This window comes from Bicyclus anynana, chromosome 17 (assembly GCF_947172395.1).
Source record: "Bicyclus anynana chromosome 17, ilBicAnyn1.1, whole genome shotgun sequence".
Classification (NCBI taxonomy): domain Eukaryota; kingdom Metazoa; phylum Arthropoda; class Insecta; order Lepidoptera; family Nymphalidae; genus Bicyclus; species Bicyclus anynana.
This window is the reverse complement of record NC_069099.1, coordinates 11,888,496-11,911,236: the sequence shown is the minus strand read 5'-3', so window position 1 is coordinate 11,911,236 and position 22,741 is coordinate 11,888,496. Positions and strand designations below refer to the sequence as shown.

The window sequence follows — 22,741 nt, the reverse complement described above, 5'->3', positions numbered from 1 at the left end:
CATAACTGTATCGTGACAAGTTCTTGAAGTGCACAAAAAGGGATTATTACAAAGTTCTACAAGAACGCCATCTACCGGTAGTATAAAATAGCACACATTGTTTCGCTACACATGTAGATGCCATCATCCTATTACATTTTTCGTAACACATTCACCAACCTACTCCTCAGTAATGCGTAAAGATGTTTTGCTTAAAATAAAAAAAATATGGGCAGTAAATCGAATTTTACTGCTCATATTTTTTTCATACCAGCTATATATGAAAATCGATTCTTACTTAAGGAGGAAACTCCAAAAAAAAAAAAAAAAAAATATATATTCATTAAAAAAAAGTAACCTGCAGGAAGGGCTTGCAGAGCGCGTGCATGAACTCGTCCAGCACGGCGGTGGCGAGCGACGCGGCGCGGAACAGCGCGCGGTGGTCGGGCTCGCGGCCCACCTCGGCCGCCGCCAGCTCGCGCGCCAGCTCCGCGCCGCGCCCGCACTCCGAGAACGCGTGCAGCACGGCTAATGCATTGATAAATATTACGATATTAAAAAATCATGAATGTTTCAAATTTTGAAAAACACTGCATGTGCTAAACTTCATACTAATTATTAACAAATGTTTGTTAAACGCTCTGTTTTGTAAGAGATTAGTTAACGTGACGTCATAAAACAGTTGAAATATAGACCATCATGGCCGACAGCATTTTAACTAGTATTGTCAAAAAAAAAATCGTGTAAAATTCCACATCTCAAAAAATGTGATATAATTTTTTTCAATCTAGTAGAACGATAATGAGTATCAATTAGCCTATTGTATAACACAAAATATTTGCAAACACTATATCTATTAATTTCTACTCTTTTTTACAAGGTTATAGGCTCGACTTACATGTCGCCAACGGTTGCCGGTCGGTGCGACACAGGTCAGCGAGCGCCTTCACCGCTGGCAGGCCCGGCTCAAGCAGCAGTTGGCGGAGCGGGTTGTACTCCTCGCGGGGCATCACTAGCTCCTGCATGTATCTAATAAAAGAAAAATAGTTTTTTTTTTATTTTTTACAAGTTAGCCCTTGACTACAATCACACCTGTGATAATGGAGTCTAAGATGGAAGCGGGCTAACATATTAGGAGGAGGATGAATATCCACACCCCTTTCGGTTTCTACACGACATCGTACCGGAACGCTAAATCGCTTGGCGGTACGTCTTTGTCGGTAGGGTGGTAACTAACCACGGCCGAAGCCTCCCACCAGTCAGACCTGGACCAATTAAGAAAACCTCAATCGGCCCAGCCGGGAATCGAACCCAGGACCTCCGTCTTGTAAATCCACCGCGCATACCACTGCGCCACGGAGGCCGTCAAAATTTTCAATTAATATCAATTAAACCAATTGATCTCTTATAAGAAAAGGACGCACAATCATGTAGAAAATTTCACTTAAAAACTGGCCAATTGTGCTTTGACAGTTTTAGAATTAACGGTAAAGAAAATTATACCTATTAATATAATATTCAATAAAATCCCAAATTCAGAGCAAATTCAACCTTAAGAATTGAGGTTAAGGATGAATTTGCAAATGCGACTACTTGAATTGAGTGCTAAGAAGTTGTGTTTAGCACTCATAGAGTGGGGACGTTTTTTGGTCGCTGATTGCGTGCATCCACTTTTTAATAGGAGATCGATGATTAAACCACATTGAATTAGATCGTGAAATTAAATAGGGTTATATTCCTAATTATACTGAAGTGTAAAAAACAGACTCGATAAGTGAAGTATTTTGGTTGTTATCGGGACCACGTACAGGATCCACACATACACAGCTGTCCAATACAAAACTTTTCAAAACAGTTTTATAATTAGTTTAAAAACAAAAAATTGCATTGAAAATATTATGAGTGTCTCGTTTTCGTGAAGTGAGAGACGAACCCGCCTCAATGCTTCACTTGAGCGTGCAATATTTTAAATTTAAAGTATTTATAGTAATTCACACATGGAGGATTCAAAATTATTTTATAATTATTTTAAAATCGAACCTTATACGAAGTCTCAAAGAGCCCCATTCACCAATAGGCGTCATCCCAGCAAGAGGATACCATTCTTCCACCTCTTCACCGTTAGCCAAATTCGCCAGTTCTATCGTCAATTCAGCCACCTACAGGAGAAAAATCAAAATAAATACATAAAGACAAAAACATTTGGTGTGGTACAATGTAAAATCAATATCATATATTGGCATGAGTAAAAAGACATTTTTAATTCATCTTCTTCATCTTCACCATACAACCCGAGTTTTACGATATTATTTGAAGATCTATGATTGGTTTGTTTATTCGTTTTCTTGTTTGTTAAGCTTGTTGGTAACAGGAAAAACTAATACAGCTTCAAATATTTTGCAATAGAAAAAAAATGACAAATTAGATACATTCAGTGTAATAAATAGGTACTTACTTCAGATTCTTTGCCTCGTTTGCCAGTGTTGTGAACGGTGATTGTGAACGACGTCACATCTGGAGGTACATCGCTGAAAAGGAATGATATCCTAAATAATATCGAATCTATACTTCTATACTAGGTAATATATAAAGCTGAAGAGTTTGTTTGTTTGTTTGGTTGAACGCGCTAATCTCAGGAACTATTGGTCCGATTTCTAAAATTCTAAATATATATTATCCCCGTATTCATACGGAAACGGTATCCACGCGGGTGAAACCGCGCGGCGTCAGCTACTTACTTGTATTTTTATAACTATTCAAGTCACTGACGAACCAAAGTCACCGATAAAGCGAGTCGCAAACTTGAAGTGGCAATGGGCAGGACACAGAACATAGTTCGAAGAGTCGAAGAGTCGATGAATTTTGGGGTCCCAAGGTGCTGGAATGGTGACCCCGCACCGGAAACCGGACCCCCCACTAGATGGACCAAGCTAGTTGAGAGCCGCTGGATGCTGACGGCCCGAGATCGTGATGTTTGGCAGTCTATACAAAAGGCTGATGTCCAGCAGTGGACGTCCATTGGCTGATAATGATGATGGTGACACACAGCTAAGTACAGTGCTCGCCACGGATCTTTATGTTTATGAAGTTAGCTGCGGAATGAGTATAAATGCGCGATTGCGTCTAGCGGGCTCCCTGTTTGTACCGTTATTGATTAACTAGCGGACGCCCGCGACTTCCTCCGCGTAGAATTTAGTTTTTCACAAATCCCTCGGAAACCATAGATTTTTCCGGGATAGAAAGTAGTCTATGTGTTAATCCAGGCTATAATATATCTTAATACCAAATTTCAGCTAATTCGGTTCAGTAGTTGAGGAGTGAAAGAGTAACAAACATTCATATCATCAAAATCATCAGTTTTCGCAAATCTCGGGAAACCATGGATTTTTCGGGATTAAAAGTAGTCTATGTGTTAATCTAGAGTAAAATCTATTTACATTCCAAATTTCAGCCAAATCGCTTCAGTAGTAGCAGCGTTATAGAATAACAAACATCCATACAAACTTTCGCGTTTATAATATTAGTAGGATTGCGTAGTCATTTGTTGCTAACTTCACAGACACAATATGTAGTGGCGGGCACTGTAGTATTTTATTTATTATTTTTTTATTTTTATTCTTTACAAGTTAGCCCTTGACTACAATCTCACCTGATGTTAAGTGATGATGCAGTCTAAGATGGAAGCGGGCTAACTTGTTCGGAGGAGGATGAAAATCCGCACCCCTTTTCGGTTTCTACACGGCATCGTACCGGAACGCTAAATCGCTTGGCGGTACGCCTTTGCCGGTAGGGTGGTAACTAGCCACGGCCGAAGCCTCCCACCAGCCAGACCTGGACAAATTAAGAAAATCTCAGTCTGCCCAGCCGGGGATCGAACCCAGGACCTCCGTCTTGTAAATCCACCGCGCATACCACTGCGCCACGGAGGTAGTCAGTGCACACGTACTCGAACACGAACTCGTCGTCCCAGTGCGGGTCGGGCGAGGGGCGCGCGCGCGTGCGGGCGACGGGCGCGGCGCCGAGCGCCAGGCGCAAGTGCGGGCGCGGCGCCAGGCGCGCGGGCAGCCGGTGCGCCGTCACGCAGCGCACGCGCAGCGCGCGCAGCCACACCACGCGCGCCACCTGGTGTGATACATTATAAACTCAAAAGAAATCGTCCATTTTACTTTCATTAGTTATAATAAAAAAATAAGGATTTTATTCAATCTATACTAATATTATAAAAATAAAAAAAGAGTTTTAAAAAACAAGCTTTTATTTGAATGCGCTAAAATGATTTTTTTTTTATTATTTTCATTTGTCATTAAAAAAGCTTGTCGCCAGCTTTCAGTGTATTTATCTCATTCAACGCATTATTATTGTTGCCAGGTTGTTTGTGAGTTGATTTAGAACAATCTAGTTCTTCCATTAAAAACCGATTTTTTTTTTATGATTCCTATTCCTTTCATGCTAAGTTTAAATTATCATTTTTAATGTTTTTATTTATAATTGTATTTTTGTGTGCAATATTTCTAATTCTAATAAGTATTTCTTCGTTTTTTTCTTCTTTTCATTTGATACCTATATTGTAGTAGTGCTAAAAAATAACTAGTCCGTCATCTTAGATTTGCCCCGTATTGGATTTAAACTGCCGCCACTAAATTTTTCGAATTACTCGTAGCAAGCCCTTTCCTTTGACACCCATATTGTAGAAGTGCATTAAAAGTAACTAGTCCGCCATCTTAAATATACTGCCATGTTGGATTTAGAATGACGTCACGAATTTCAAACAGACCAACTCTTCGAAGGGCCTGAGAGGAACACATCCTGCAATTTAAAACGTCTTTTGTCCTCAAGTGCTTAGTATTTTAGCGCAATTACGATTTTTCAGACCAAACACTACTGCTACTTAGCGGGTGAAATAAGCATTGTTACGGACAGGAGCTACATACCTCGCGCGGCGTCAGTAGTGACTAACTCTGATTGGTCGACCGAATCGAATCCGAAAACCGATCGAATTGGAATTCTATATTATAAGCGCTCCTAGTGATGCAAAATCACTTCCGCTCTAACCGTAAACCGATCAGGAACACTGAACCAAAGAGAGTATGAAGTACAAGATCAAGAACCAAGAACCCCTGACCCTGAACCATTGTAAATAAATGATCCCAGAACAAGAAATACAGTCCACTAAATCGATGGAGGGCTTTTAATTGCTTATGATTAATCCCAGCTAGCATTGAGGTAGAACTTCACCGGACAAGCACTATCATAAAAAGTATACTTTCTGCCGAAAGCAGCTAGGAAAATAATGCCCGCTCTACCCTCACCTTTGACGGCCTCCGTGGCGCAGTGGTATGCGCGGTGGATTTACAAAACGGAGGTCCTGGGTTCGATCCCCGGCTGGGCAGATTGAGATTTTCTTAATTTGTCCAGGTCTGGCTGGTGGGAGGCTTCGGCCGTGGCTAGTTACCACCCTACCGGCAAAGACGTACCGCCAAGCGATTTAGCGTTCCGGTACGATGCCGTGTAGAAACCGAAACCGAACGGGTTGTGGATTTTCATCCTCCTCCTAACAAGTTAGCCCGCTTCCATCTTAGACTGCATCATCACTTACCATCAGGTGAGATTGTAGTCAAGGGCTAATTTGTAAAGAATAAAAAAAAAAAACCTTGCAATGATGTCTCGCTTGCTGCGGCACGCACAGCGGTCGCAGCGCGTCGAGCCACGCCCGCAGCTCGTGCGCCGCGGACGCCGCCAAGAACGTGTGCGTCGACAGGCACGGCAACGCTCGCTCCACTAATTGGAAACAGAACTCCCTTTCCCATAACGATTCGTGGACCTAGAAATAGCATGAGGATTGATATTTTGTATGTTTTGTGATAATTGATATTTTTTTTTTAATAGTTAACGTAGCGGCCAGCAAGAGAAGCATTGATTTGATGGACGATCGTGTGAATGTGGGCCAAGGCGAAGCCGAAGCACATACAATAAGTTTTGATGGGAAGTCGATGGTCGGGATAAAATGCTTTCGTTAATTTTACGTGTTACGTTGACGAACAACTAATAGCAATAGTTTTTTACGCTCTAAAGTATTTTTTTTTACTACTACATCTTTCTGTGTGCAAGCCAGTTCGAAATTTAAATTAAACCTTTGATACCTCTTCGCCATGTTGCGGAGTAGAAGATCGTTCCATTTTTAACCGACTTCCAAAAAGGAGGAGGTTCTACGTTCGGCTGTATGTATGTCTTTTTTTTATGTATGTCCAGCGATAATTCCGTCATTTATTGACCGATTTTGAAAATTCTTTTTTCTTTTTGAAGGGTTCGATTCCAGGGTGGTCCCATTTTTTTAAATTACACGACAGCTATGATTTTACATAGTAATTTATTTGGCCACTAAACACGACAGATACGGATTTTCATACAACTATTGCCGGCCGCTGCTCGACCAGTACAGCAAATTCGATTTATCTCGAAGAAGGTGGACAAAATAATGATCAAATTACCAATTGAAATAAACCTACTTATTTGAGATTTTTTATTAATGTATATTATATTTTTATGGAAAAATAATTACCTGATACAGATAAGCACACGAGAGGTCGATCAGCCCTTTAGGCTTCGTGCGTTTCGGCGAATCGTAAAAGTAGAGATGCGTGTCGGTGCCTTCTTGTAGAAGAACGAAGTACAGAGCCTTCCATTTCTTGGTGCCTTTGTCGGATTTCTTATGCAAGTAGCCCTGGTGTTTGATACCCTTCATCTTCTTCAGTCCAATTTGATCCCGACATTCTCTGAGTGTCGCGTAAATCTTCTCTGCGGCCGCGCCCGTTGTGTTCTGTTGCGGTTCTATTTGGTGACCCTCCGCTATCAACTATGTTGAAAAGAAAGAAAGAGATAAATGTTTACACGTTATATTTAAAGTCAATCTGCACAAGTGGCGAAGGAAGTACGATTAGAAGAGACGTGGTGCGGCCACATTACTAGTCCAGAGTCCTGTCGCATTTGATGTCTCAACCATGATGAGTTTGCTGATTTCTCAACCAAATATATATATATATATATATGTTAATAACAAAACGCCAGCAGTTGAAGCACTAAAACATTACTCATGTTACGTTTCACATCCATTTTGTGCTAATCCACAAAAAATTGCACAAAATACTTTCTATACTCCCATTTCGTTATTTACATGATATAAAACTAAACACATTCCCACAGGTCGTTTGGTAATGTTCATTACTGCACCTGTAAACCGTGCTTTGAAGAATGATTTTTTTAATAGTTTTATGGCATTGGCTACAAAAATTCAGGCATCCATAAAAGAAACAAATCTAGAAGGCCACGCCGATACAAAAATCGAGAAGGCGTTGCCCAACACCAATTATAGATTATTTACCAAGTTTTGTTCATTCTTTTATCATAGAAAAAGTATTGTAAGTCACGGCACGTAAGCCATTGTACCACTCGTGCTGTCTAAAAAAAAATCACTCGTGCTACAATGACCTTCATTACATGACAGTGGCATATATAATAACTATTAGACAAAGTAAGACAAAGATTTCTAAAGCAAAACTCACAGGCTGTCCAAGCGTGTGGCCCTCCACAATCTGCTCCTTCCTGTATCGATTGATCACAGCGTCCAAACACTCAAACGTCCGTCCACCCATTAAATAGCGAACGCCTTTCTTTTCGATCCTGAACCTCTGGATTTGGTTGTTTATGTGGAAGAACAAGGAGTAGTCCCCGGGAGAATTATCCGAGGGCCTGCAAATATAATAACTATTTTGTATATTTAAAGTCAACATATACATACGAGTATAAAACAGATTCCTATAAAGGGCAATTTTGGTTTATTTTTGTTGTTTTATCTGCACGCTCGATTCCATGGTAAGTAGAGATCAACAATGTACTGTTTCAGTTTTAACTTCTTTCGTAATGATCAGATTCATAGCTCTTTTCGAATAATTCTTAGCTATGAGTAAACAATAGATTTGGGATTTGTTGAAGGCAGTCATGTGATTAATTTTTTTATGCTTTACAAGTTAGCCCTTGATTACAATCTCAACTGACGGTAAGTGATGATGCAATCTTAGATGGAAGAGGGATAACCAGTTAGGAGGTGGATAAAAATTCACACCCCTTTCGGTTTCTTCACGAAATTATTTTTAGTATTTTTCTGGTACAATTTTTTACAAATGTGACTTGAAAAATGAAGGACTTCTTCGTTTCATTAAGGAGACTACAGCAAATAATCAGAATGAATAACCTTCAAGCCTATACATACATACCTTACTAGAAAACTGCCTGGGCCGGCTTTAACCAGCATATCGACCGCTTCGCTCTTGGTGCAGTTGGGGTGAAACCAGGAGAAGACGGTGTTCGGGTCGATCGATGGATCCAGGTCCTCGACTAGCTCTCTGAAGATCATTCCTTGCTCGCCCGTTCTGTTAAAATTTTCATTTATTTCATTTCTTTTAAATAATAAAGAATATAGAAATTAGAATTCAACCCTATTACCAAAGAGTTATTGAGGCTTTTGCCTGTATTCAATCAATGACATAATTTATAACAGGCTAAATGGCTATGGCGTGTCAAACCAATATTTTTCAAAATAATATATATTGACTCGGTTGGATAAAATGTTAACAAAAAATTTAGTTCAGTCAATCTGTAATGAAATAAATGCTACCCTAAGGATAATTTCCTCCTCCTCAGGATAGTTTGTATTTTTAGTCCAATGACATAAAATGTAGTTCACATTGTCCTCCACATTTTTGTTCAATAAAATTTTCCCTAAAACCCATAGACTCGGAGAAAAACGCGTTTCAAAAATTTTTTGAATTTTCTCAAAAACAGCAGAAGAGGGGACCCCGCCAATAATGTGTGTACAGTTAACATCTTTACATGCCCCCCTAATATAAATATAAATATGAAGTCAAACTTTTTCTTGAAATTATCCTGACCCTAAATTACAGATTGACTGAACTAATTGTGAATGTGGATGATGACTAGGTTTGAATATATTGATTTTTACTAAAATAGTGACAAGAAATCAAGCTTGGTTGGGCCAAAGTAGAAAAACATATTTCGAACCTTATTATTTATTACTTTAGCAAATATATTTTTTATATAGTAAGATTAAAATAGTGCTTAGTTGAATGCGCATAATCAATGGAGTAAAACCACACGCATTACCAACTGAAGTGCATATATGTAAACAATACATTTAAAATGCAAAGGGGACCCCGTGACCATCCTACCTTGACAGTTCTACATGAACTGCCATGACCTCGTGAGTGATTACTAAGAATGCCTTATAGCATACAACTAGATCGCATTCGCAATACAGGATAAATAAACATTATAAAATAAATAAATAGGACTTTATTATAAATTGAGAATTTTCATAAAAACCTTTAACTGATACTTCACACTATTCTATTTTTATTTTAGCGACAAAAAGTAGCATTCGGTCATAGATTTATTACACATAGATAGTGTGTAGTTGCCGGATTCATAAGCCGCTTTATGTGCCCCGAAATCGGGGCACTTGACGAATCGCTACGCTACGATAAGTACGCTTGTGTGCGTGTCGTCAAAAGTTACACGTAAAGTCTCACATAGTCACAGAAGTTTGGAGTGATAAATTGTTAGGTGTTGCGGGTCTATAGGTTATTAGTCTAAGCCTATGGTCTTTTTTTTCCAAGGTCTTATTTAATTCAGTACAAAAATATATCATTCTATTATAGGATACTTTCTTGATTTTATAATTGACCTATTACAGTATCGATTACAATTTAAAGTTTATATGCACTTTAGGCGTTCATTGACTATACAGGAGTTACGCACTGTTACATGTTAGCAGGACGAGATAGTTAATAATATTAAGGCGAATTATAAAACACAATTATTGTAGGAAGTTGAAACATTTCATTGGAACATTGTTTTTAAATCGATTTCCACGCAACAAAATAAGTGCTTAAATTATAATTAAAACTACTGTACACTGCTGTTATGTAACTATCATTATTATTTTATTATTATCATCCCATATTTGGCTCAATGCTGAGCTCGAGTCTCCTCTTAGAATAAGAGGGGCCAATGTCCACCACACTGGCTCAATGCGAATTGGTAGACTCCACACACGCAGAGAATTAAGAAAAATCTCTGGTATGCAGGTTTTCACATGGTGTTTTTCCTTCACCGTTTGAGACACGTGATATTTAATTTCTAAAATGTACACAACTGAAAAGTTGGATGTGCGTGCCCCGGACCGGATTCGAACCCACACCCGCCGGAATCGGAGACAGAGGTCATATCCACTGGGATATCACGGCTCTTATGTAACTTTTACTGAGATATATTTTTCAATTATGTGCAATCTCAATGGATCAAGGGCCAAAATATATATTTTATTTTCTTTTTACATACTTTATCGGCGTTTGTCTGCAATGCCTGATGGTAGGTAAAGAACGAATCAGAAACAAAGTGGCAAATCCAGTGGCGGATTCACCCTAAGACCAAGTAAGTTCAGTAGGTACGGGCCTAGGCCTATGGTGACAAAAAAGAATATTTGCCATATTTTTAAATATGACCAATATTCCCATTCCCCTCCAACTAGTCGGAAAGTACTGTATTTGGAGTGGGTACAACAATAAACCAACGGGGCGTGGATCGAACCACCAGCACTCGGTGATGAGTCCGACCGCTCTTACCGTTGAGCTATTGAGGCTCATGAGGACCATCGGGAGTGTTACGAACGAAGTTGCCAAGCTATAGTGAGGTCGTACCTGTGCGCAGTGACCCACAGCCAGCCGTCTCCCATGTCGTTGTGCACGAAGAATATGTCACCCTTCTGGAAGGTCAACTCGTCTGTATCCGGCATCTTGGTGTACGGCAAAATGGCCACCACGCGCTAAAAAAATTAACAAAGATAACAAAACAAATGTATACAATTTCTATTTCAAATAAAATAAAATAAGTTTTATTGGATTTAACTTATGGAAAATATTTTGTAAACTGACTGATAAACTGAAAGACGATAAATAAGGAGGCAAGAGCACATATGAATGGTGCTCACATATGAATTTAACATGCTAAACCTGATGAGATTATTAACACAGCAGCTGACATAAAGGTTTTAAATTTTAATTAACTTGACAGGACAGTAAAAAATTAGAAATTTTTGAACCAGGTTTTGTCAACAGATTGACAAATAACTAAATCACCAACAAAATCAAGTAAAAAAATTCCGTGGAAAATGAATAATATAGTTTAAATAAAATACAAACCTTTTTATCATTCACAGGTTCAGGAGGAGGCACCGGTTCGACTAATCGCTCGCGTTTCAATAGATCCGAGCAGTGACTATAGAACCCAACCAGTTCGGTCAGGGAGTCGAACTGACGACCTCCGATATAATAGTCGCCGCAGACTGCGGTAATTCTAAAAAAGTATGTCACATTATTTAAGCAACCTACGTGGCGCAGTGGATGCGCGGTGGATTTATAAGACGGAGGTCCTGGGTTCGATCTCCGGCTTGGCCGATTGAGGTTTTCGTAATTGGTCCAGGTCTGGCTAGTGAAAGGCTTCGGCCGTAGCTAGTTATCACCCTACCAGCAAAGACGTACCGCCAAGCGTCAAGGTGCGATGTCGTGTAGAAGCCGAAAGGGGATTTAATCCTCCTCCTAACAAGTTACCCCGTTTCCATATTAGATTGCATCATCACTTACCATCAGGTTGACTAACTAAAAGCTAAAAAAAAACTAATCAAGTCTCATATACACAAAATGAAGATATTTTTCGTGATTCACCAGTCACACATGATGCTAAGCGATGCTAAATTTAGAAAGCCTATTCAGTCTAGACTGTAGATTGTAGGAACTTACGTGTTTTAAGAACTAGCTCCGTGACTTCATTTTTGGAGTTTACTCGTTACGAATGCATTTTTTCATATATAAAAAAAATATGGCCCTCGGTATGAAAAAAATTTGGGCAGTAAAATTCGAACGAATGACAGCGTTACGTTTTTTGTGCGCAACCTATTCTGCGCACCTTTCTCCGTGCGGTGCCACCAACAGCGTGCACATGGGTTGGGCGCGCATTTTTGGGGTTCCTTCCCTACATGCAAAGGATGAATTTTTTATCATCTATCCTATAGTGTGGGGTATCGTTATCGGTATTTTTATGCATTACATAAAGGATTTAAGTGCTAACTTAATCTACGGAACCCTACCCGACACGCACTTGGCCGGTTTTTTATTAACTTCTACTCTTCTATGTCACATTATAGTTGAAAGTAACATTTACCTGAAGTGATTAATTCCAGTGCGTCCCAAATAACTCAGAACATATGAGCCAGGTTTTCGGTCACTTTCACGAACTGAAACAAAATCTATAGTTAGTACTACAGTTCGTTTCATGTAGGATGGTGCAGGTGACAGTTTCACACTTGAAAGTTTGCCACGTTTCACGATAATAGTACGTATTGTGAACGTCATACAGGCGGCTGTCACCGTACCCATGCTATCTGAAAAACACTTTAGTAGAAAGATTAATGTGCATGTATGCTTCAATATGAATTAATGTTAATATTAAAAATTATTTAAGTTTATTATAAAATATGTAATTATTTCAAAAAATTGCAAAAAGTAAATATAAAATACGTTAAATGTAAAAATCAATTATTTAAGTGATTCACATAAAAATGTAGTTACTAATAATTTCTATAAGCTTGACAATTGCATATCATTTGTTTTACATAAGCCCTCATTTCACTTAATAGGTGTGATAGAAAAATGTGCGAAGCACTGTCTATTGTTTGTCCAGTTAACAAAACCGTTCTCATAGCCACAACAATAGGTATGACAAAACATATAGATACTTGTATATACATAAATATAGAAGTTGGTGAAAATGAAAGTGGTTGAGTTACTGAGGAGAAAATCTCTCAATGAATTTAGTTTGTCTATAGTTAATATTTGAATTATTTTAAACATTAAAAAAGGTAGTATACCTACAATCAAAGACACAATTCAACTTTTAATTATTATTAAATGACAAGATCTCACTTCACTGTGTTAGCTATATAGGATATATTTATGCAGCATAAAGTCTTTCTAAACTGTAATTAGCTGATCTACTGTATTTTAATATTACTAGCGGACGCCCGCGACTTCGTTTGCATGGAATTCAGTTTTTCACAAATCCCGCGGAAACTATGGATTTTTCCAGAAATACCTATGTGTTAATTCAGAGTATCTATAAATCTATGTCCAATCCAAATTTCAGCCAAATCGCTTCAGTAGCGGCAGCGCAAATGAAGAACAAACATACACACACACTTACCCACAAACTATCGCCTTTACAATATTAGTGTAATGTGTACCCTACTGGGATGTCATTTTGTATACTATGCACCCTTCAAAGTGGAGTACAAGTTTGTCATACTAAAATACCATATCATAACAATGTATCACTATGCATTACTAAGTTTTAATCATATTATAAAGTATGTTTATTTATTAGTTGCAGTAATGCATGGCATAATGTCGGTCTAGATGTGATTTTGACCTTGTAACTAACAATTTTTGGTAAAAATTTATTTTGATGCAAAAAGCTTCAAACAGCTTTTCCGGTGGTAGCCTGTAAATACCTTGTAGTATGTACATTAAAAACGTCTTTAGTCGCATAAAACGACTTTTAGTGATACCTAATAGATGTTTCTTGTCTCTCCGGTAAAGTTTGTCAGTTTGCACGTACAAGCTATCATATCTAGACCGACGATAAATCAAATGTCTCACCCAGATAACTGCCATGTTTACTAGCAGCCCAGAGCCGCTCCTCTGATGTATATCTGTCCAGGCGTCCATGGTACCACTCAGTTTCAGGCGGGGCAAGGACTGCTTGTCTCTCACCTATAAATTCATAGCACATTACTGCCATAGCAGATACACTCTGACTCTTTTAAAACTTTGTACTATTGAAAGAAAACCAACAACAGTGTAAATTAATTCAAATAAATTAATCATAAGGAAGGATTAGAATTAATTATGAGGAAACAAATAAATACACCATTTATTCTCTGTAACACATGAAATATAGGTACAAAATACATATACATAACATGACCTTAAAACAACATGATCTTAAAATAATGACAAATACAAATAAATAAAAATTTTAATAAAAAAAATTCAACCGACTTCCAACTCTAAAAATAACTTTAACTAAAAAGCAAAAAATAACATCCTATGTGCTACCTTCTGATCAGTTTGAAGGCGGTGCCAAGCCAGTGATGTTTTAATTAAACACGTTTAAACTACAAAATGTATGTGGTTCTTTCAGAAACAGCTTTAATTAAAACACGACACTGGCTTGGCACCGCCTTCAAACTGATCAGAAGGTAGCACATAGGATGTTATTTTTTGCTTTTTAGTTAAAGTTATTTTTAGAGTTGGAAGTCGGTTGAATTTTTTTTATTAAAATTTTTATTTTTTTATTTTTAGTGTTAGCATACCTACTGTGTGTGTACAGCCACAACCTATCTAAGTGGAAAGTTCTTAATAATACAAAATTATCAAGTCCAAACACAAGGTAGCTACTGTGAGCCGTCGAGGAGTTCTCTTCACTGTGCTTCGTCTTCAGCACCAGACCCTTAATACAGTCACAATCCATCTAGGTGGAAAGTTCTCATCAATACAAATTTATCAAGTCCAAACACAAGGTAGCTACTGTGAACCGTCGAGGAGTTCTCTTCACTGTCTCTCGTCTTCATCACCAGACCCTTAATACAGTCACAACACATATAGGTGCAAAGTACTCATCAATACAAATTAATCAAGCCCAAACAAAAGGTGACTGCTGTAAATCCTTGACGAGTTCCATCGTCTGTGTTTCGGCTCCATCATCAGACCAACTCCAAACCTTCATAAAGTTGTAGTGGTTTAAAATACCTTATGGAAACACTAACAAACGCACTAGCCGTCTCTACAACTTTGAAAGTTCCCCTCAATTTCTCCAGGATGCCATCATCAGATCCTGACATGAAAAAAATGGGACCACCCTGGAAGTAAACCCTTCAAAACAAAAAAAGAATTTTCAAAATCCGTCTATAATTGACTGAATTATCGCTGGACATACATAAAAAAAAAAAAAAAAAAACATACATACAGCCGAACGTAGAACCTCCTAAATTTCAGTTTCTGCAGTTTTACAGTACCTTATGTAGATTTTAAAACTGAGGCGAACAAATGTGGCTGATTGTCTTAATATATTTTAGTTGCATAATAAACAACAAAAGCTATTTGAATCTACCTATACAGTAGTAGCATCTCTTTTTTTTGTTCTTATGTATCTGCAATCAGACAGACTATAAACAGATTTGGTGATATACTTTGGCTTTACCAGACAGGAAGACCATTGTCTTCAAGTCTGTACAGAGTCGAGCATGTCAGCTCGCTTTGACCACTTAACTCTTTCTACAGTTAATAGCCTAGAGGCTAAAGATGAATAAAACATCATACCAGAACGCTAAATTGAGTGGCAGTATGTCTTTACAGGTAGGTTAGTAACTAGCTAGTAGTCTACCACCAGAACAGGCCTAAGCTAATTTAGAAATTGTATAATTCTAAATAAGAACCAGAACTTAAAGATGTTTATGCTTTTTGAGACTCAGGTACAAAACTATCAATACCAGGAATCTCATCTTCTTCACTTTATAATAATTAATTCCTTCCTTCCTTCTTAATTCATTCCTGCCCTGACCACCGATTGCTTGGACACACAATAGTCCCTCAGTAAGAGGGAATTCTTAATAGTGTTTTGTATTATATTCATTTATTATTATAGTACAAATAAATAAATGATATGTACAACAGCCAACTTTTAGTGGCCAAATGTTGAAAAAGCTTCAGAAAGAAGAAGAATAATATATTAAATGAGAGAATAAAAAATTCATTTAAGAAGAGAGACAGTTATAATAGCAAAAGTGTAATTATTATAATAGCACTTTTAAGATCACAATTTAAACACGTTTTCCATTAAGCCAGATGAATAGCAATGATTCAGGCACGCTTTTCTAGGAGATTATTCACAACTGACGATTTGACTAAAAATTATAATAAAAAAAGGAGTTACCATTAGTACTTGGACCATCAGCTTCATCCAGTTCTAAATCCGCTGCCAACTCTGCCAAATCACCCCCACCGTCTTCAGACTCCGTCGATGGTGATCCCAACTTATCCTTTATAGGGGGTCCAATAGGCGCACCCATAGCACGAATTAAATCAGCCATTATTACCACTAACCACCGAAATTAGTGAGAAACTATATATTATGTTTGTTAAAATAAGGTGAATCATACATTATTTACGGCACTAGTATGATAATAATTACAAAATATCTCGAGGTGTTTACGATAGAAACAAAATAAAACGAAATTGAAATTGAGTAGTTAGTTTTACCACCACGATATTTGTCAACCAAACAAGCGGCTCAACTCTTTACAAATGTAAAAATTATGTTTTATGAGGTTTAATAATACAAAAAGAGTAAATAGTATCAATAAAAGAACTAAATTTTTGATACGCCCGTCCGATCATCAGACAAAAGTGACAAACAGAAAGAAATCGAAAACATAATTTTGAGTTTGACAGTGACAATCACCACAGTTTAAATAAATTTATGGTCACCGGCATGGACCTATTATGCCTAGTTTGGACTACTTTAGTATTTTAGTCGAGTACAACGGTAAATCCAAAAATCGTTCGAACTCGACTAAAATACTAAAGTTGTCTGTACAGCCTATTAAGACTAAACCATGATTATACTAAGTTTGTTTGTAAAATACTTGGTCACCAGTCTGAGTCCATACTTTATAAAAATATGAAATACTAAAGTAGTCTGAACTAGGTTTTTTGCCTTGTTCAGACTACTTTAGTATTTCTGTAGAGTAAGAACGATTTTTGAATCTACCGTTTAAAAATTGTTCGTAGTCAATTAAATTACTAAAGTAGTTTGTACGGCCTTTAGCGTTTCAATCAACAACAGGAAGTAGTAGTATCTTGAATGGACTATGGTTGGGTTGCTTAAATAATCTAACTTGTACGCATTTTAGCGTGTACGTGTTTATATAATAGATTTATAGTCTGTGAGTTTTAGCATATGCAGTGTGAACATATGTAGCAGTTTCCTACCATTTTGGCAGGAATGCCTTCTTATTTTGCGTGTGGCATGTTAACGTTTAATAAATTTAGCAGTTTTTTCCTCGATGCAGGAAATCCAATTTGCTTGGCTGCAACATAAAAATGTCGATCATAGCAACCCTAACAACTGCCTATAAATTCATACTATACATAAATATAATTTATTTAAATGAGATTGGTTTGAATTTATTTCAATTTAATAAATGTTAATCATGAAATCAACTATCTTAGTACACATGATGTTTAATTAAAAAAAATAATAAGTTAAATGTTTAATAATTTATTTTATTAATTTAGATCATCATCATCATCATCATCCTCATTATTATCAACACACATTCGGGTGACTGCTGAGCTCGAGTCTCCTCTCAGAATGAGTGGAGTTAGGCCAACAGTCCACCACGCTGGACCACTGCGGATTGGCAGACTTCACACTGCAGGAGGAGGAGGAGGAGAAGGTGGAGGTCATATCCACTGGGCTATCACGTTAGATAATAATATTATTTTTATCAGTGTTACCTACTGAACAAAATATCAATAATTATAACAAGTATCAAGGTAGTTGCAATCCCAAGTGGATGACTGAACTGAAGTCACAGGGTTACCTTATATCTGACTACCACGCATTCATTTATTTTCTACTGTTATGTGTCGCACTATACGGTTCTTCAAATTAATACTTTTTTCACTACTCTTGCTCAAAAACATTGTCATATTACCACTCCACAGCGGGGCTAAACAAGCATTTTAGCCTCTAGGGGCTAAAGTAATTTTGTTTTTTTAATTTTTGTCTGTTACGAGTACTAGCCATAGCCAAGTACTAGCTTACTTTATTACGAAGGAGGTTTTATTTGTAAATAGAATCATCGCAGGTAAGGCCCTTCTTCTTCTTCTTTTGGTTATATGGCTCCGCGCGTCGACCGATTGAGCCAGAGGTAAGGTCCTGATTGTTTGATAAAAATAAAACTTGAAATTGGAATAGAATGCAGCGTTCTTGTCTGTGGAATGCGGTATTTTTTTTATTTGATTTTTATTGAGTTGCGAATTTAAAGAGCGAGATTTGAAGACAAGGTTGTACGGTGCAATACCTTTGCCTTTTCTTCATGGGGGAAAAAATTATATTAGTAAAGAAAAATAAAATTAAAGAGCGAGAATTTAAAAACAATTTGCTGTGAATAATCCATACTTGATTTTTTTTAAGAAATTCATTGTGAATTTGTAACCGTAATTTACATATTTCACAACATTAATTGTTATGTCTTCATCTATTGAGAATGGTGACCATAATTTAAAGATGCAACAAAACGAACCTACAAATTTTAATTTGTAGGTTCCACTTATAAAATTTTTCGTAGGTATTTATACCTACGAAAAATTTAATAATTTATATCACATAATCATTATTCATCTTCATAGCAGTCGGAAATTAAGTTACCGGGTAAAAGCATCTCTCTTCACATAAATTTTTCCAAGTTTGTACATTTAACTTTTAATTAAAATAAAACATTGAATTACCATACGGAATTATTTTATTGTCTCGCAATTGTAGTGAAAATTAGTGTAACACGCGGGGCTAAATCCATTATAAACTCCTATCCTAAAAATACCTTGTTTAAAATGGGTCGTTTTAGCCCCTTGTATAACAATCTACTATTTTTAGTGAGTCTCTAATAAAAATCGTGAAAAGCTCATTTTTTTAACCTTTGACCTTGAATAAAAAATTTTCCTTACAGGCGAAATATTGGGAACTTTTAAATTTTATTTTTAATCATATTTTAAACAATCTTACTGATTTTCAGCTTGGTGGGAATTTATGTAACTTCGAATGTCTAAAATGACCGGACTATAAGTACACAAGTGTACTTGTTTAGTTGTTTACTTCCACTACCTATGTTAATTATTATGGTTGGAAATATTTTTTAATGCGTTAAAGTCGCAAGTTTTTTTGCATTTTTACTTGATTTTGGTAGCATTGGTTTTGGTATTTTGAAGATGGCCACACTGCCTGTCGCAATAATATAAATAATCGATTTCGTAAATTCGTATTTCATTTTCATTTCATCATTTTCTTTTGGTGACGAACTGGAAACTGACGTGTTGAGCACTTGAGCGAGACGAACTAGAAGTGGTATTGCAACCTGCGCGTTTGTTAATTTCTAAATAGTTTTAAAGGTTGTAAATTTATAATAATAATAGATTCCTCCTTTTGAAGACATAACGGTGAGTTTTTTGTTTATTCCGCGTAAGAGTAGTCCGTGTCCGTCAAATTTTCGAAGTCATTGTGTGACGCCATTTTGTTTTGTTATCGATTCGAGATCTTTCTTTGTTCTTTGTCTTCGTAGTTCGGGATTTTCGTTTATCAACTTTGAATTTAGGTAGTTGCAATTTGCATTCATTTCCAGAAACCCATTGTGGTGTAAATCATTACTTGAAAAAATTAGCAAAACCAAACAATAATTCTGCTTTTGTGTTTAACTTTGTTTCTCCGTTGTTACAGATATAAAAATGCAAATTTTCGTGAAGACTCTCACGGGTAAAACAATTACTCTAGAAGTTGAGCCATCAGACACTATCGAAAATGTGAAGGCAAAGATCCAGGATAAAGAGGGAATCCCGCCAGACCAGCAACGTCTTATCTTTGCTGGTAAGCAGTTAGAAGATGGCCGCACCCTGTCAGATTATAACATTCAAAAGGAGTCTACCCTTCACTTGGTATTACGTCTTCGTGGAGGCATGCAGATCTTTGTGAAGACCCTCACTGGAAAGACAATCACCTTGGAAGTGGAAGCATCTGACACCATTGAAAATGTCAAAGCAAAGATCCAGGATAAAGAGGGAATCCCACCAGACCAGCAACGTCTTATCTTTGCAGGCAAACAGTTGGAAGATGGCCGCACCCTGTCAGATTATAACATCCAAAAGGAGTCTACCCTTCACTTGGTATTACGTCTTCGTGGAGGCATGCAGATCTTTGTGAAGACCCTCACTGGAAAGACAATCACCTTGGAAGTGGAAGCATCTGACACCATTGAAAATGTAAAAGCAAAGATCCAGGATAAAGAGGGAATCCCACCAGACCAGCAACGTCTTATCTTTGCAGGCAAACAGTTGGAAGATGGCCGCACCCTGTCAGATTATAACATCCAAAAGGAGTCTACCCTTCACTTGGTATTACGTCTTCGTGGAGGCATGCAGATCTTTGTGAAGACCCTCACTGGAAAGACAATCACCTTGGAAGTGGAAGCATCTGACACCATTGAAAATGTAAAAGCAAAGATCCAGGATAAAGAGGGAATCCCACCAGACCAGCAACGTCTTATTTTTGCAGGCAAACAGTTGGAAGATGGCCGCACCCTGTCAGATTATAACATCCAAAAGGAGTCTACCCTTCACTTGGTATTACGTCTTCGTGGAGGCATGCAGATCTTTGTGAAAACCTTGACTGGAAAGACAATCACCTTGGAAGTGGAAGCATCTGACACCATTGAAAATGTCAAAGCAAAGATCCAGGATAAAGAGGGAATCCCACCAGACCAGCAACGTCTTATCTTTGCAGGCAAACAGTTGGAAGATGGCCGCACCCTGTCAGATTATAACATCCAAAAGGAGTCTACCCTTCACTTGGTATTACGTCTTCGTGGAGGCATGCAGATCTTTGTGAAAACATTGACTGGAAAGACAATCACCTTGGAAGTAGAAGCATCTGACACCATTGAAAATGTAAAAGCAAAGATCCAGGATAAAGAGGGAATCCCACCAGACCAGCAACGTCTTATCTTTGCAGGCAAACAGTTGGAAGATGGCCGCACCCTGTCAGATTATAACATCCAAAAGGAGTCTACCCTTCACTTGGTATTACGTCTTCGTGGAGGCATGCAGATCTTTGTGAAGACCCTCACTGGAAAGACAATCACCTTGGAAGTGGAAGCATCTGACACCATTGAAAATGTAAAAGCAAAGATCCAGGATAAAGAGGGAATCCCACCAGACCAGCAACGTCTTATCTTTGCAGGCAAACAGTTGGAAGATGGCCGCACCCTGTCAGATTATAACATCCAAAAGGAGTCTACCCTTCACTTGGTATTACGTCTTCGTGGAGGCATGCAGATCTTTGTGAAAACATTGACTGGAAAGACAATCACCTTGGAAGTGGAAGCATCTGACACCATTGAAAATGTCAAAGCAAAGATCCAGGATAAAGAGGGAATCCCACCAGACCAGCAACGTCTTATCTTTGCAGGCAAACAGTTGGAAGATGGCCGCACCCTGTCAGATTATAACATCCAAAAGGAGTCTACCCTTCACTTGGTATTACGTCTTCGTGGAGGCATGCAGATCTTTGTGAAAACATTGACTGGAAAGACAATCACCTTGGAAGTAGAAGCATCTGACACCATTGAAAATGTAAAAGCAAAGATCCAGGATAAAGAGGGAATCCCACCAGACCAGCAACGTCTTATCTTTGCAGGCAAACAGTTGGAAGATGGCCGCACCCTGTCAGATTATAACATCCAAAAGGAGTCTACCCTTCACTTGGTATTACGTCTTCGTGGAGGCATGCAGATCTTTGTGAAGACCCTCACTGGAAAGACAATCACCTTGGAAGTGGAAGCATCTGACACCATTGAAAATGTAAAAGCAAAGATCCAGGATAAAGAGGGAATCCCACCAGACCAGCAACGTCTTATCTTTGCAGGCAAACAGTTGGAAGATGGCCGCACCCTGTCAGATTATAACATCCAAAAGGAGTCTACCCTTCACTTGGTATTACGTCTTCGTGGAGGCATGCAGATCTTTGTGAAGACCCTCACTGGAAAGACAATCACCTTGGAAGTGGAAGCATCTGACACCATTGAAAATGTCAAAGCAAAGATTCAGGATAAAGAGGGTATTCCACCAGACCAGCAGCGTTTAATCTTTGCTGGCAAGCAGCTGGAAGATGGGCGTACTCTCTCTGATTATAACATACAAAAAGAATCGACTTTGCATTTGGTTCTGCGTCTTCGTGGTGGCAATTAAAACATCAAGTAGTATAACTGAAGTTCAATTCCATATTATAATTTCTTGTATTCAATAAAAATAACTTTCAAAAAATTTCATGTAAGCATTCCATTTGAAATTCAATAAATCAGTTTGACTAATATTTTTATTTTATTTTATCAATTTTTATTAAGGAACAAAATGCATGACTATCAATCCTAACTACGTTTTTAGGGCTAGTAAAATCCCAGGGGCCCTCAGCCTGTGAGGTTGTTATTAGAGGATTACATCTATCAATTTGAAAAAAGTACGCCATGGTTTGTCAATTCGCAATGGACCCCATCCAATGAATTCGCCATGGGCATTGATGATAAGTAGGTCTAGTTATTAACCTTCTGTAAATGGCTCAGGACAGGAATGGATTGACGAAATCAAGCGAGTCGCAGGAATTCGCTAAATGCAGGCAGCTCAGTATCGTGATGTTTGGTAGTCCCTACAAAAGGCCTATGTCCTGCAGTGAACGTCCATTGGCTAATATGATGATGATGGCTCAGTACTTGTAGCATTCCTACTCAAAATATTTTGTACCTATTCAT

The 22,741-nt window shown here is 37.9% G+C and overlaps 2 protein-coding genes across 2 annotated transcripts in view; one reads left to right on the top strand and one right to left on the bottom strand.

Annotated features, from left to right (window-relative positions):
• The window catches only part of LOC112046765 (ras GTPase-activating protein 1), a 33,702-nt gene extending 17,112 nt beyond the window's left edge, over positions 1–16,590 (bottom strand). Inside the window, exons 1-14 of the mRNA XM_024083537.2 lie at positions 16,099–16,590; positions 13,764–13,877; positions 12,271–12,343; positions 11,253–11,406; positions 10,752–10,876; positions 8,250–8,405; positions 7,539–7,725; positions 6,539–6,832; positions 5,630–5,800; positions 3,926–4,101; positions 2,435–2,507; positions 2,020–2,138; positions 878–1,008; positions 338–507 (exon numbers count right to left, since the gene is read on the bottom strand). Coding sequence (XP_023939305.1) covers positions 338–507; positions 878–1,008; positions 2,020–2,138; positions 2,435–2,507; positions 3,926–4,101; positions 5,630–5,800; positions 6,539–6,832; positions 7,539–7,725; positions 8,250–8,405; positions 10,752–10,876; positions 11,253–11,406; positions 12,271–12,343; positions 13,764–13,877; positions 16,099–16,255 — 2,100 coding nt within the window. The 5' untranslated portion in view covers positions 16,256–16,590. The remainder of the gene's footprint in view (positions 1–337; positions 508–877; positions 1,009–2,019; positions 2,139–2,434; positions 2,508–3,925; positions 4,102–5,629; positions 5,801–6,538; positions 6,833–7,538; positions 7,726–8,249; positions 8,406–10,751; positions 10,877–11,252; positions 11,407–12,270; positions 12,344–13,763; positions 13,878–16,098) is intronic.
• Positions 16,591–19,224: 2,634 nt separating this feature from the next.
• LOC112046772 (polyubiquitin-A) lies at positions 19,225–22,306 on the top strand. The gene is made up of 2 exons (XM_024083558.2): positions 19,225–19,385; positions 19,663–22,306. The coding sequence occupies exon 2, from the start codon at positions 19,671–19,673 to the stop codon at positions 22,182–22,184; it is 2,514 nt and encodes an 837-aa protein (XP_023939326.2). The 5' UTR covers positions 19,225–19,385; positions 19,663–19,670; the 3' UTR covers positions 22,185–22,306.
• The last annotated feature ends 435 nt before the right edge of the window (positions 22,307–22,741 follow it).